This window comes from Staurois parvus, unplaced genomic scaffold (genome assembly GCF_062004578.1).
Source record: "Staurois parvus isolate SC_StPar_1 unplaced genomic scaffold, SC_StPar_1.0 ptg000540l, whole genome shotgun sequence".
Lineage (NCBI taxonomy): Eukaryota > Metazoa > Chordata > Amphibia > Anura > Ranidae > Staurois > Staurois parvus.
In genome coordinates this window covers 391,513-407,722 of record NW_028318336.1, presented here as the reverse complement: position 1 = coordinate 407,722, position 16,210 = coordinate 391,513, and the positions used below count along the sequence as shown (strand labels likewise).

General features: G+C 41.0%; 1 protein-coding gene across 1 annotated transcript in view; it reads right to left on the bottom strand.

Annotated features, from left to right (window-relative positions):
• The window catches only part of LOC149451415 (uncharacterized), a 59,643-nt gene that overhangs the window by 14,422 nt on the left and 29,011 nt on the right, over nt 1-16,210 (bottom strand). Inside the window, exons 8-9 of the mRNA XM_089690696.1 lie at nt 9,296-9,469; nt 1,637-1,810 (exon numbers count right to left, since the gene is read on the bottom strand). Coding sequence (XP_089546822.1) covers nt 1,637-1,810; nt 9,296-9,469 — 348 coding nt within the window. The remainder of the gene's footprint in view (nt 1-1,636; nt 1,811-9,295; nt 9,470-16,210) is intronic.

Below are 16,210 nucleotides of genomic sequence, written 5' to 3'. Positions count from 1 at the left end.
TTCCCGCCGGTTCCGCCGCCCGAACATTCCGACGTCACAGGGACCGGAACACGGAAGTCAGATGCCGGCATCCGCCGGAGGAGATGGACGGGGACGCTGCAGGGGACACATCGTGGGAGCGAAGGACAAGGTAAGTGCTGCAGGGACCCCCAGAGAACGCTGCATAGTAAGCCCGAGTGTAGCTCGGGGTTACCGTTCTTGGTATAGAAATTCTACCCCGAGCTACACTCAGGAATACCGCCAAGGAGGTTAATATCAAGGCTAACATGGTTTTTCAAGGCTAACATGGTACTAAGTGACTTGTGTAATGTTAAATACCAACAATATCTTTGATGTACAATACTTCATAATGCTACATTCCAAAATAGGTAGTCAGTTATTGCATTCAATATAAATTAATGAAACTGGCTAGGGGTTTACGTCTCTTGCAGGTGAAGTATACTAAACAATATTGGATGTGTTTGACTAGAGAAAAATGCCTTAAACAATCATTAAACTGAGAGAATCCATTAGATTTATCATGACAGCCAATGGAAAACCAATAAGCAAGATTTTCTTCTCAATTCTTAGCTTTCAATCAACCAGTTATTTTCTGTCTGGGTAATTGTAACAGAACCGAACCCCGACTGCACTAAGTTATTTCCGCTAGACTTCCGCTTCCCTGACCGAACACAGATCCACGGACACCACCGCTGACCAAACAGGAAATAGACTGCTTTATTTTAACACAGACACAAGATATATACACAGGGCGGGACAATACATTTAGTAACAAGAGACATCAGCAGGCACCTCCCACCAAGCCAATACACATAAACACATACATCCCATAATAGTTTGCTCCCAAGCAAGACACAATAGAACAATGGGATGACCACATGGCAGTACACAATGAACAACCCCCACACCCCACCTATACATGTCTACAATATATCAGGACATTTCACCCTGTACCCCTAACAGGCACAGGGTGACTTATACAAAAGAGGGATATGGGGAGCTGAGACATTGGTCTCCCCACCTCTCCAAAGGGGGCTGTGGTCCATGTGCCCCCCACCCAAAGTCACTCCCGTCACAGTAATGAAAGAAGAAATCTTCAACAAATTTTGCATATGCTAATGAATGTACACAGATACTGTAGGTTAAAATGTAGAACACCACAAGAACCTCATAAATAAAAAATATCATGAAAACGAAAGTTATGATGACAAGGATGACGGGTCACTTTCGAGCTGTGAACCGGAGGAATAGTAGAAAGCTTCTGCCTCCTTGGATTGGCTGTTAAGAAACAGATTCAGCAGCCAAGAAAACAACACACATTGCCACTTGGAAGAGCAAGGATGGAAAGCTCTTTAACAGTACTGATGTGTCTATAAGTTCAAAGATCAGAATTGTTGGACTATGGGATTTTCTGTCAATCTCTATGGATGCGAAATCTGAACTCTGAAGGAAGAAGCAAGATAGGAAAAGATAGGATCTAATGCTGGCAACCATATACCTATCCCTTAAACAGAATCACGGATAATATCTATAAGCTCTTGGGGCCTATACATAACATCTGTTCTGTTAATGGGATAAGAATGGAGCTTTACAAAACCCACAGCATATCATCAGTAAGACCCAACACAACACTTACAATTACGTGTACAGTATCCCCACTTCTGATCCTTATCAAAGTCCTCTGTTGTAGCGCACCAGAGACGTCCTTCAGAGCCATCTTCACCGGTACAGTCCGAATGCCACTGGGACTTATACTTAAATGGGAAGACACAGAGTTGACCATTATCATTTCCACCTACAGCATAGATCACTGTGGAAAAAGTATAACAGAGTTACCTAGTGAGGGAAAATAATATGCTGAAGTCCTTCTCTATAAACACAACGGATACAAAAATTATCAAGGAAAAGTAATGAGAGTAATAATGTGAAGAATCCCATATTAAAATGGTTCTAAAGGTTGTTATTCTTACCTGCTCTGAGCAATGGTTTTGGACAGAGCAACCCCGAACTTTCTCTTCAGGGGTCCCCTGACGGTGCTCCCTGATTCTCATCTTCTGTGAGTGCCCCCATAGGGACACTCGTGGACATGATCCCCAGCTGGACTGTATGGGATTTATTTACTAAAGCTGGAGAGTCCAAAATCAGACTCCCTTCTGCAAAGAAACCAATCAGCTTCCAGGTTTCATTGCCAAAGCTTCATTGAACAAGCTGAGGTTAGAAGCCGATTGGTTTCTATGCAGAAGGGAGTCTGATTTTGGACTCTCCAGCTTTAGTAAATAAACCCCTATGTGTCTATTGACATGCACAGTTTGGCTTGGTCCAAACCCCTGCTCTCTCCCCACTGGATTTGACTGCCAATATCAGGAGACAATAACTCCCACTGCCTTCAGAGCCTCTAGTAGACCAGAAAGAGGAGAGAAGAGCTGGAGCAGATGGGCACAGCTCTGAAAGGAGAATGGAATCAAGTAGTGTTTAGAGGGGGTCTGGAGGGAGCTGTTATTGAAAGGTTTTACCTAATGCACTAAAGCGGAGTTCCGGCCCCCGCCACCTCCCAGTAAAAAAAAATAAAAGTCAGCAGCTACAAATACTGTGGCTGCTGACTTTTAATAGTTAGGCACTTACCTGTCCAGGCAGCCAGCAGTCTCCTCACCCCGAAGCCGATTCTTCAGTCGGCTGTCAGGTACTGGCGTCGCCATCTTGACTAAGGGAAACCGGCGGTGAAGCCTTGCAGCCTCACCACCGGCTTTCCACTGCACATGCGCGAAGCGCGCTGCTCTTTGTGAATGGGCTGAAGTCCTCTGGGACCTTGGAAGTACTCCAGAGGGCTGCAGGGAGTGCCAAACTTCCAGTTCAGCTCACCGCGGTGAACTGAGCCGGAAGTGGGAGCAGGTACCTGTCAAAACTAGATGCCTGCTCCCCCCCACAAGGTGCCAAATGTGGCAGCAGAGGGAGGGAGGAGGCAGAAGGTGGAAGCTCCACTTTAAGGTAAAAAAAAAACCTTTTACATTTACAACCACTTTAACCATGGGATCTTTTTGTGGCGTAGAAGAACCATGACTGCTGAGAGCTAAAGGCTTAGTTGTCTGTAACCCAAATTTATAAAATTTTGAGCCCTGCTCAAATAATAAACAAAACAATCTACAATGGGAAAGTAAAGCCACATCTTTATTTGATTAAAAAACATTTTTTTTTGCCAAAAATTGTGTTAAACAAATCTAAATGAACATAGACTGTGAGCACCCCAAGCTTATCATTTTGATTCAAACCCATCTTCATTAGAGATGAGCGAATCGAATCAGGCAAAGTGGAATTCGTTTCGAATTTCAGGAAAAATTCGATTCGCAGCGAATCCGAATTTTTGCCAACTTCGGATGGTCGAATCGAATTTTTCCTGATCGGCCGTTTTCATCCCTTCTACAGCCGGCAAAAATGTCCCTGCAGAGAGCTCCGCTATTTCTGACAGCTGTCTGACAGTTCTTCCACATTTCCAGCGGTTGAAACATTGTATGTATTTGTTTCCATTTAGGATACAGATGTTTTTATTAGGAAACAAATAGATACAATGTTTCAACCGCTGGAAATGTGAAAGAACTGTCAGAGAACTGTCAGAAATAGAGGAATTCTGCACATACACTTTTTGCTTTACTGGAATTATTCTTATTTTCATTCTTCTTCTTATTATTTTCATTCTTCTTTTCATTCTTTTCATTCTTCTTTTCATTCTTTTCATTCTTCTTCTTCTTTTCATTCTTCTTTTCATTCTTTTCATTCTTCTTTTCATTCTTCTTCTTATTTTCATTCTTCTTTTCATTCTTTTCATTCTTCTTTTCATTCTTTTCATTCTTCTTTTCATTCTTCTTCTTCTTTTCATTCTTCTTTTCATTCTTTTCATTCTTCTTTTCATTCTTCTTATTTTCATTCTTCTTTTCAATTCTTCTTTTCATTCTTTTCATTCTTCTTTTCATTCTTCTTCTTATTTTCATTTTTCTTTTCATTCTTTTCATTCTTCTTTTCATTCTTCTTCTTATTTTCATTCTTCTTTTCATTCTTTTCATTCTTCTTTTCATTCTTTTCATTCTTCTTTTTTATTCTTCTTATTTTCATTCTTATTTTCATTCTTTTCATTCTTCTTTTCATTCTTCTTCTTATTTTCATTCTTCTTTTCATTCTTTTCATTCTTCTTTTCATTCTTTTCATTCTTCTTCTTCTTCTTTTCATTCTTTTCATTCTTCTTCTTCTTCTTCTTCTCATTCTTTTCATTCTTCTTCTTCTTCTCATTCTTTTCATTCTTCTTCTTCTTCTTCTTTTCATTCTTTTCATTCTTCTTCTTCTTCTTCTTCTCCTTCTTCTTCTTTGGCCCCGTGACTGCCCAAATGAGTGAAGTGTGCGGTGATTCTAAGATCGACGGCACTCATCTGCATGTCATACTGACTGACAGTATTATTTCTCTTCCCCAGCAGACTCCAAGGGCATTTAAATTAAAGGTACAGTGTTCTGCACTAATATAAAGGCTCTCTGAAGCCTAGAAACCCTTTTTATAAGTAAAATTCGCGGCGAATAAATTCGAATCGAATCAAATTTTTTCGGAAAATTCGGCGAATCAGGCGAATCGAATTTTTGAAAAATTCGCTCATCTCTAATCTTCATCATAAGGACAGTGTGTCCAAATAACCAGCTCTCAGATGATGATCACCCAAAATTGTTATATTCATTGGGAAGAAACCTGCGTAGGCTGGGCCTGAATTAGGTTCCTTATATTGGGAGGAAACACTTACACACAATATTGAGGTACTGATGTCTAATGTCTTTTATTTAAATCTTGAACAGTTTGTTTGCAGCAACAGAAGAACTGATATTTAGCACTGATTAAAACAATCCAGAGAATATGCATTCTCAGTATTTACCAGGATATGTTACCGGAGAATGACTTACTAGGGGTTGTGTCTCTTCTCAAAAAAAGGCAAATAATTTTTCTGCAGCCTGTACTGGCTCCACTCCTCCATGCCACTTAAAGGATAAGTTCACCTTTAGAACATGTTGCATGTTCCACCCATTTTTAGGGTGGAACATGTAACATGTTCCCATAGCTGCGACTGCAGCTCCCCCTCCCTCCCAACAGATAGTTTGGAGAGAAGTATCCTCATACTATCTGTCAAATTTGAAAACAGTGTGGTCGCGTCATTCATTCACAGACTTCCATGAATGAATGAACTGTAAGTCCCAACAGCCTTAGCGGCTGTAGGCTTGTAGTTTTCAATGAACTACCACTGCGCTGTGGAACATTCATTCATTGAAGCTTCCTATGAGTATATCTGCTTAACCGTGCATCCCGTACAGCAAGCAGATATTCTGACAGGTCTGCAGGAGACCTGCATGGCATCAGCAATCTACTGATCACTGGTGCAATGGTTTCCAGGCTCCTGTAGACATAAATAAAAAATGCACATTTTTTTACCTGCAGTCTCTTGAGAGTTTTGTGTCCAGTAGATTAGACTTGCCCTCTCGAGGCACTGGACAAAATCATGAAGAGGTTAAAGTGTTACTAAACCCAGGACCCTGCATTCACTATATCTGGTCTCCCTGAACCCTGCATTCACTATATCTGGTCTCCCCGAACCCTGCATTCACTATATCTGGTCTCCCCAAACTCTGCATTCACAATATCTGGAATCCCAGGACCCTGCATTCACTATATCCGCTCTCCCCGGACCCTGCATTCACTATATCCTGTCTCCCCGGACCCTGCATTCACTATATCTGGTCTCCCCGGACCCTGCATTCACTATATCCTGTCTCCCCGGACCCTGCATTCACTATATCTGGTCACCCTGGACCCTGCATTCACTATGTCTGGTCACCCTGGACTCTGCATTCACTATATCCGGTCTCTCCGAACTCTGCATTCACTATATCTGGTCTCCCCGGACCCTACATTCACTATATCTGGTCTCCCATGACCTGGCATTCACTATATCTGTTCTCCCTGAACCCTGCATTTACTATATCTGGTCTCCCCAGACCCTGCATTCACTATATCCGGTCTCCCCAGACCCTGCATTAACTATATCTGGTCACCCTGGACCCTGCATTCACTATATCCGGTGTCCCCGGACCCTGCATTCACTATATCTGGTCTCCCTGAACCCTGCATTCACTATATCTGGTCTCCTCAGACCCTGCATTCACTATATCTGGTCTCCCCGGACCCTGCATTCATTATATCCGGTCTCCAAGGACCCTGCATTCACTATATCCAGTCTCCCCGGACCCTGCATTCACTATATCTGGTCACCCATGACCCTGCATTCACTATATCCGGTCTCCCCGAACCCTGCATTCACTATTTCTGGTCTCCCAGGACCCTGCATTCACTATATCTGGTCTCCCCAGACCCTGCATTCACTATATTTGGTCTCCCCGGACCCTGCATTCATTATATCTGGTCTCCCCACACCCTGCATTCACTATATCTGGTCTCACCGGACCCTGCATTCACTATATCTGGTCTCCCCGGACCCTGCATTCACTATATCTGGTCTCCCAGGACCCTGCATTCACTATATCCGATCTCCCCAGACCCTGCATTCACTATATCTGGTCTCCCAGGACCCTGCATTCACTATATCTGATCTCCCCGGACCCTGCATTCACTATATCTGGTCTCCCCGGACCCTGCATTCACTATATCCGGTCTCCCCAGACCCTGCATTCACTATATCCAATCTCCCCAGACCCTGCATTCACTATATCTGGTCTCCCCGGACCCTGCATTCACTATATCCGCTCTCCCCGGACCCCGCATTCACTATATCTGGTCTCCCCGGAGCCTGCATTCACTACAGTCAGGTCCATAAATATTGGGACATCGACACATTTCTAACATTTTTGGCTCTATACACCACCACAATGGATTTGAAATGAAACAAACAAGATGTGCTTTAACTACAGACTGTCAGCTTTAATTTAAGGGTATTTACATCCAAATCAGGTGAATGGTGTAGGAATTACAACAGTTTGCATATGTGCCTCCCACTTGTTAAGGGACCAAAAGTAATGGGACAATTGGCTTCTCAGCTGTTCCATGGCCAGGTGTGTGTTATTCCCTCATTATCCCAATTACAATGAGCAGATAAAAGGTCTAGAGTTCATTTCAAGTGTGCTATTTGCATTTGGAATCTGTTGCTGTCAACTCTCAAGATGAAATCCAAAGAGCTCTCACTATCAGTGAAGCAAGCCATCATTAGGCTGAAAAAACAAAACAAACCCATCAGAGAGATAGCAAAAACATTAGGCGTGGCCAAAACAACTGTTTGGAACATTCTTAAAAAGAAGGAACGCACCGGTGAGCTCAGCAACACCAACAGACCCGGAAGACCACGGAAAACAACTGTGGTGGATGACCGAAGAATTCTTTCCCTGCTGAAGAAAACACCCTTCACAACAGTTGGCCAGATCAAGATCACTCTCCAGGAGGTAGGTGTATGTGTGTCAAAGTCACCAATCAAGAGAAGACTTCACCAGAGTGAATACAGAGGGTTCACCACAAGATGGAAACCATTGGTGAGCCTCAAAAACAGGAAGGCCAGATTAGAGTTTGCCAAACGACATGTAAAAAAGCCTTCAAAGTTCTGGAACAACATCCTATGGACAGAGGAGACCAACATCAACTTGTACCAGAGTGATGGGAAGAGAAGAGTATGGAGAAGGAAAGGAACTGCTCATGATCCTAAGCATACCACCTCATCAGTGAAGCATGGTGGTGGTAGTGTCATGGCGTGGGCATGTATGGCTGCCAATGGAACTGGTTCTCTTGTATTTATTGATGATGTGACTGCTGACAAAAGCAGCCGGATGAGTTCTGAAGTGTTTCGGGAATATTATCTGCTCATATTCAGCCAAATGCTTCACAACTCATTGGACGCTTCACAGTGCAGATGGACAATGACCCAAAGCAGACTGCAAAAGCAGCCAAAGAGTTTTTTAAGGGAAAGAAGTGGAATGTTATGCGACGGCCAAGTCAATCACCTGACCTGAATCCGATTGAGCATTTCACTTGCTGAAGACAAAACTGAAGGGAAAATGCCCTAAGAACAAGCAGGAACTGCAGACAGTTGCAGTAGAGGCCTGGCAGAGCATCACCAGGGATGAAACCCAGCGTCTGGTGATGTCTATGCGTTCCACACTTCAGGCTGTCATTGACTGCAAAGGATTTGCAACCAAGTATTAAAAAGTGAAAGTTTGATTTATGATTATTATTCTGTCCCATTACTTTTGGTCCCTTAACAAGTGGGAGGCGCATATGCAAACTGTTGTAATTCCTACACCGTTCACCTGATTTGGATGTAAATACCCTCAAATTAAAGCTGACAGTCTGCATTTAAAGCAAATCTTGTTTGTTTCATTTCAAATCCATTGTGGTGGTGTATAGAGCCAAAAATGTTAGAATTGTGTTGATGTCCCTAATTATGGACCTGACTGTATATCCGCTCTCCCAGGACCCTGCATTCACTATATCTGGTCTCCCACAGTACACAGAACATGGAAATGCAATTAGTTTAGTAAATATAAACTGCCAAATACCTTTTCTCATCAGCAGTATATAGCAGTCTTGTGAACAAAGGAACACAGTGCCTCTAAGTGTGTACTGTAGTAGTATTTAATAAAAAGATAAGTAGTAACTTACATCTTACAAATAAAAAGCAGGCTCAAGTGGTGAAGAGGTAAATCGTCTTATGCCAGATGTTTGGGGTGACTGTACCAGAGGTAGATAGCCTAGGTCCACCAGCACATGGTGCTATGTGTGTAGCATCAGAATGGGAAAGAAAGGGGATTTATTTGACTTTGAACATGGCATGGTTGTTGGTGTCAGACAGGCTGGTTCAAGTATTTCAAAAACTACTGATCTAATGGGATTGTCATGCACAACCATCTCTAGGTTTTACAGAGAAAATGGTCCAAAAAAAAAAAAAATATCCAGTAAGTGGCAGTTGAGTGGAGGAAAATGCCTTCCTGATGTCAGAGGTCGGAGGAAAATGGGCATTCAATTTCAGCTACGCCATTTAGATGGAAGGGTCTGAATTTAGCATGAAAGCATGGATCCATCCTGCCTTGTATCAATGGTTCAGGCTGGTGGTGGTAGTGTCATGGTGTGGGGAGATTTTCTTGGCACTAGCAAGGTGGACCTAATAAATTGGCCGGTGAGTGTATGTCACAATTGTTCTGTTAATGTAAAAATAAGAATGGTGTTTTGCTAAACCTACAGCATATCATCAGCAAGACCAAACACAACACTTACAATTACGTGTACAGTATCCCCACTTCTTATCCTTATTATAATCTTCTGTTGTAGCGCACCATTGGCGTCCTTCAGAGCTGCCATCACCGGTACAGTCCGAATACCACTTGGATTTATACATAAATGGGAAGACACAGGGCTCGCCTTTAGCATTGCCACCTACAGCATACATCACTGTGGAAAAAGTATAACAGAGTTGTCTAGTAAGGGAAAATATTATACAGAAATCCTTCTCTATAAACATAATGGAAGAGTAAAGAGTAATAATAATAATGTGAGGAATCCCATACAAACCATCAGACCTTTTATAGTGTAGAAGAACCATGACTGCTGAGAACTGTAAGCTTAGTTGATTGTAACCAAATTACTTATAGAAATGTGAACCCGGCCCAAGTAAGATGCAAGACAATTTGCATCGGAAGGGCAAAGCCACAGCTTTATTATGTTAAAATAGCTTATTTATTGACCAACGTCTTTAATAAACCAACATAGATCGACATAGACTGTGAGCACCCAAAATTGTTACATTCATAACATTGGTTAGACACGTGACTTCTCCACAAGGACAGGTGCCCATCTAAATAACTCTCAAAGGGCTTCAGGCTGAGCCCCTTAAAGCCAGTATGGGAAAAAAATGCAAATAGAGTGTGATGATCTCAGGTGTGGATGTTCTTCATTGCTGGGCAGACTGAATGGTGTCCCACCCTTCAAACACTATAGGTTGCCAACTTTTCTCCCCTGACCAGAGACAAACCATTGATCCAGAAGTGGGGCTTTAAAGGGGAACTTCAGGAGAAGGAACTATTGTTTGAATGTAAGTGTCCTGTGTATTCTTCCATGCATCTTGGTGTGCTTTGTGTATTTCTTCCAGATCTGTGCAGTAATCCAGTGTGAAACTTTCCCTCTGTGCAGGAACTTCCTGTAATAAAGACCGCTCACTGCTGCTACTACTTGTGCAGGGTGACAGGAGTTGTCTCAAGTAGTTTTCTACGGGCAGATTGTAATGGGTGTTATCTATCTATCTATCTATCTATCTATCTATCTATCTTTCTATCTTCTGTTAGTAACACAATTCTCATGTTAGGATGTTTGAAAATTAATTCAAATTCAAAATTGAATTTGAATTTTACAATGAATTTGAAATGGAAACATATTGCAATAAATACTGTAAGGTGTAAAAGTTGATGATTCCTACTGGGCTGCTTTATAGAATAGAATATAAAATAAAAGGATAGAACAAAATAGAATACAGTAAAACAGAATAGATTAGAATAGAATAAAACAGAAGTGAATAGAACAGAATAAAAGATGTGAATACAATAGAATATAAAAGAATAGAATAGAATCAAAGGGAGAAATCCGGTATCTAGCTGCTCGTCCCCAGCGTAAATGCAAACAGAAATGGCCCGTGATGGGAGTCACTTTGGGGGGGGGGGATTGGAACTCAGCTCACTTTGGAGAGGTGGGGAGACCCCTGTCTAAGCTACCCATATCCCTATTATGTGTAAGTCACCCTGTGCCTGTTAGGGGTACAGGGTGATCTGTCCTAATATTGGGGTGGGGGGTTGTGGATTGTTTAATGCCATGTGGTTGCATCCCATTGTTCTATAGTGTGTCTTGCTTGGGAGCAGGGGCAGACTGACCATTTGGAAACTTGGGCACTGCCTGAGGGCCCGGGGTCAGTAGGGGGCCCCATGAGATGCCCCTGGTACCTTTTTCATAGGCTGTTTTGAGTTTGGGCAAGGACACAGGGGCCCCATGATCCCCTATTGCGTGGGGGCCCCATGAGTTGTCAGTCTGCCCCTGCTTGGGAGCAAACTATTATGGGATGTATGTGTTTATGTGTATTGGCTTGTGGGGGGGGGGGTGTCTCCAGCAGCCCTCCCTCCTGATGGGACTGTCTGCTGGTGTGTCTCTTGTTACTAAATGTAGATTGCCCCGCCCTGTGTCATTATGCAGGGAGGGGGGGGGTTGTTCCCTTGAATGTATATATCTTATATCTGTGTTAAAATAAACTAGTCTACTTCCTGGTTTACTTCCAAGACTGGTGTCGTCTAGTCTTGTTCGGTCGGGTGTGGTGTCTGTGGTCGGTGTTTGGACGGGGAAGCGGTATTATAACGGAAGTACCCAAGTGCAGACCCACTTGGGGACTTTAATGCAGCGGACATACCATCACACATGTATTCATAAGGAACTTTGATTAGGATTTATATGGCACCAACAGTTTCCTCAGAGCTTTACAATATAACAGGAGACAATACAGCAACAATACAGTTCAATACAAGAGGGATAGGAGGGCCCTGCATCTTGGAGCTTACAATCTAGGAGATTATAGAAGGATATGGAGGGTGATTTGACTTTCCCTCTCTGCCGCCAGTATTACGAGATGGGTATATGATCACTCTTGTCCTCCTGATAGCTTACACTATTGAATGTTGGACCATGCAGTTCCACCTTGAACGCCAGTATTTTTATGACTGCTCTGATCAACATTATCCATTTAACTTTTTTTGTAAGTATGGAAATGGAGATTGTACAATTGTTAATGACATCCTTAGACACAATTTATTACTAATCTCAAATATGTTTATTCAGAAATCCCTTTTGCTCTTATGCCCCCTGAAGATCTAAAAGTGAAACGATCGAAACACGTCAGAGTTATCTTAGGAATGTTGTTTTGTTGTAATCTCACAAAGGGTATATATCCTTGAAATAGCTATCAGAGCCAGTGTGTTTTTAAATTGTAATGTATTTTTAATAACAATTCTGTACAATAAAGTATATGAGTAAAAAAAGTTCCTTATGAATACATGAGTTTTGGTATGTCCGCTGCATCAAAGTCCCAAAGGGGGTCATTTCTGTTTGAAAGAATACAATACAATATAAATGAATAGAATATAAAATACTAGACTAGAAAAAAATAATAGAATAGAATAAAATAGATATCATAGCCGTCTTCCCTAAATTTAAATTTCAATCTTTAGTTACGAATCAAAAATCAGATGACATTTTTGTTTTTCGGATGTAACCGAATTTCCAGATCATAATTGTAATGAATTTCAACAAATCCAAAATAAATTATAACGAAACAAATTATCCTAAATCAAATTTAAAAATTAATTCAAATTTGAAAATTAATTTGAATTCTAAATTGAATTTGAAATGGAAACATATTTCAATAAATAAGTGAAATAAGATGATGATTCCTACAGTTGTGGCCAAAATTATTCAACCCCCAATGCTGTAAAGGGGTTTAGGGACTATAGTGTACATTTGGAATTGTATTCAGAATCAAATCCTACAAGGACGTTGTAACTACCCAAATGCAACTAAAATGACATCAATTGTTTATGTAATACAGTAGTAAATGGTTCTTATGTGGTTTCTTCATTGCCACAATTATTCAACCCCTTAAAGACTACCACTCTGAAGAACAGAGGTTCATACAGGTGCTTTCCATCAGGTATTGAAAACACCTGTGGATGTCACCGAGCAGCAATCAAGCATAATAAGCACCAATTAGGCAGCTTTAAAATGACTGTGATACTCAGCTCCTTCTAGACATTTACTGGTGTGGTTACAAACATGGTGAAGGCAAGAGAATGGTCCAGGAAGACAAGAGAAGAGGTGATTTCTCTTCACAGGAAGGGCAATGGCTATAAGAAGATTGCAAAGATGTTAAACATACCAAGAGACACCTTAGGAAGCATCATTCGCAAATTCAAGGCAAAGGGCACTGTTGAAACGCTACCTGGTCGTGGCAGAAAGAAGATGCTGACTTCGACTGCTGTGCGCTACCTGAAGCGTAGAGTGGAGAGAAGTCCCCGTGTGACTGCTGAGGAACTGAGAAAAGATTTGTCAGATGTGGGTACAGAAGTTTCAGCCCAGACAATAAGACGCACACTGCGTAATGAAGGCCTCCGTGCCAGAACTCCCAGGCGTACCCCCTTGCTGTCTCCAAAGAATAAGAAGAGTCGACTGCAGTATGCCAAAAGCCATGTGGACAAACCACAAAAGTTGTGGGATAGTGTTCTGTGGACTGATGAAACAAAATTAGAACTGTTTGGGCCCATGGATCAACGCTATGTTTGGAGGAGGAAGAACAAGGCCTATGATGAAAAGAACACCTTGCCTACTGTGAAGCATGGTGGAGGGTCAATCATGCTTTGGGGCTGTTTTGCTTCTGCAGGTACAGGGAAGCTTCAGCGTGTGCAAGGTACCATGAATTCTCTTCAGTACCAGGAGATATTGGATGGAAACGTGATGCAGTCCGTCACACACCTGAGGCTTGGGAGACGTTGGACCTTTCAACAGGACAATGATCCCAAGCATACCTCCAAGTCCACTAGAGCATGGTTGCAGAGGAAAGGCTGGAACATTTTGGAGTGGCCATCGCAGTCACCAGACTTAAATCCGATTGAGAACCTCTGGTGGGACTTAAAGAAAGCAGTTGCAGTGCGCAAGCCTAAGAATGTGACTGAACTGGAGGCCTTTGCCCATGAAGAATGGGCGAAGATACCCGTAGATCGCTGCAAGACACTTGTGTCAAGCTATGCTTCACGTTTAAAAGCTGTTATAACTGTAAAAGGATGCTGTACTAAGTACTAAGATTGAATGTCACTTGGGGGTTGAATAAAACTGATAATGCTGTGAGCACAGAAAAGACATTTGTGGTTATTTCATTATAACTGTTATGTTATATTTGTCTGACCTACAAGTGCCTCTTTAATGTAAATGTAAGCAAGATGACTGAATGATCAAAAGCAATGTCAAACTGGCCAAAACACTCAATTTCAGTGGGGGTTGAATAATTTTGGCCACAACTGTACTTAGGCTGCTTTGTAGAATAGAATAGAAAAGAATAGAATAGCAAATAAAAGGGTAAAATTATATAACAGAATACAGTAAAACAGAATAGAATAGAGCAGAATAGAATAAAACAGAAGTGAATAAAATAGAATAGAATAAAAGTGATTACAATAGAATCTAAAAGAAAAATATAATAGAATAAAATAGAAAGGAATAGAATATAAAATAACAGATTAGAAAATTAAAGAATAGAATAGAAAGAATATAGCTGGCTTACGAAATTCAAACCTTAAAATTTGAGTGTTGAATAGATTAGAATAAAACAGAAAGAATATAGCCATTTTCTGAAATTCAAATTTCAAATTTTGACATTTGAATTTTAAATAGCATAGAATAAAATATAAATAATATATTTGTCTTCCGAAATTTGAAATTCTAATTTCAAATCGAATAGAAGAGAAAGAATATAGCCATTTTCTGAATTTTGAAATTCAAATTTTTAAAAGATTGGAATAGAAAAGAATTTCATATAGAATACAATAAAACAGAAAAATCATAGCCGTCTTCTGAAATTCAAATTTCAATTAGAATAGAATAAAATAGAAAGAATATAGCCATCGTCTGAAATTCAAATTTCAAATAGAACAGATTGGAATAGAATGAAATAGAAAGAATATAGCCGTCTTCTGAAATTTGAATTTTGAAATTTGATTTTTTAAAAGATTAGAATAGAATAAAAAAGAAAGACTATAGCAATCTTCCAAAATTCAAATTTGGAAATTTGCATTTTGAATAGAATATAATAAAATAGAACAAATAAAATTAAAACATTTGTATTTCGAATTGATTTGAAAATAACAAATATATGAAATGAATCCAAGTACAGTATATGACTAATATGACAAATTTAAGATGAACAAATTCTGAAATCGAACCACTCCAGTGTCATAAATACGATGAAATCAAAATTATTGGACTTAATGAACAAATATGAAATGAAAGTCAAAGAATGTTTCTGTTGTGCACACCTCTAACTCAAATAGGTATTTCTGTTTTTATCTGCATGAAATAATGGGAACATGGTGTTTGCAGTTTACAGACTGGAAGTCAGAGTATGTCCTGTTTGAAATGTAAGCGGCACAACCACCTAAATCTGTCTTGGTAGCAGCCTCTTCCAGTCCCTGTACAGCACACTGGGAGAGGCACCACAAGGAACCAATCAGTTGTGTTTCAGTGCCCATATAGTAACAAGGAACATGCTGATAGGAGAAGAGAGGAGAGTGACAGAGAGATGATCTCACCGGTCCGCTACTTCTCCTTTCATTGTCCAGTCTCAAGAGGGAAAAGAAGCGGAGGGGAAGGGAACAACATCTGTAAGTCTTGCATAACTGTAGTAGAGGCAAATCAGTTAATCTAGACCAGGGGTAGGCAACCTGAGAGCCGCAGGACTACAAGTTCCATCATGCCTCTGCAAGTCATGGCTGTAACTGTCAGTTTTGTAATCTTTGCAATGCCTCATGGGAAATGTAGTTCCACAACAGCTAGAGAGCCACAGGTTGCCTACCCCTGACTCAGACAGAGATGTGATGCATGCCAGGGCTGTGTAAATCAAGTGCCTTGGCTGGAAAAACTGCTCCCATCTCCCATATATATATATATAATCTGTATATTTAGATGTTTGCTCACTCGCCATTCAACTGTGGTGCCTGGGGCTCCTGTCCCTTCTGCCCTCCCCTTTTTCTGTCCATGTTTACAAGGTTTTATCTGGGTTTGCGAACATAGTGAATTTGTATCCTTTGTGGCTACTGAGACATGAAAAGAACGAAAATATCTTCAGCAGTACTGATGTGCCTTTAGTACAAAGATCAGAATTGTTGGGGCTATGGTATTTTCTGTCACTCTCTATGGAGCTGAAAGTTGGACAATGAAGAAGTAACATCGGAAAAGATCGGATCTAATGGTGGCAAGCATTTACCTATCCCTTAAGCTGGCCATACATGGATTGAACTTCAGCCAGCTCAGCAGATACCAGACAAATTTCGATCCATTTATGGGCAGACTGGTTGCAGTGTTGTATTTAGGTTTTGTGCTGCCCTAGGCAACACA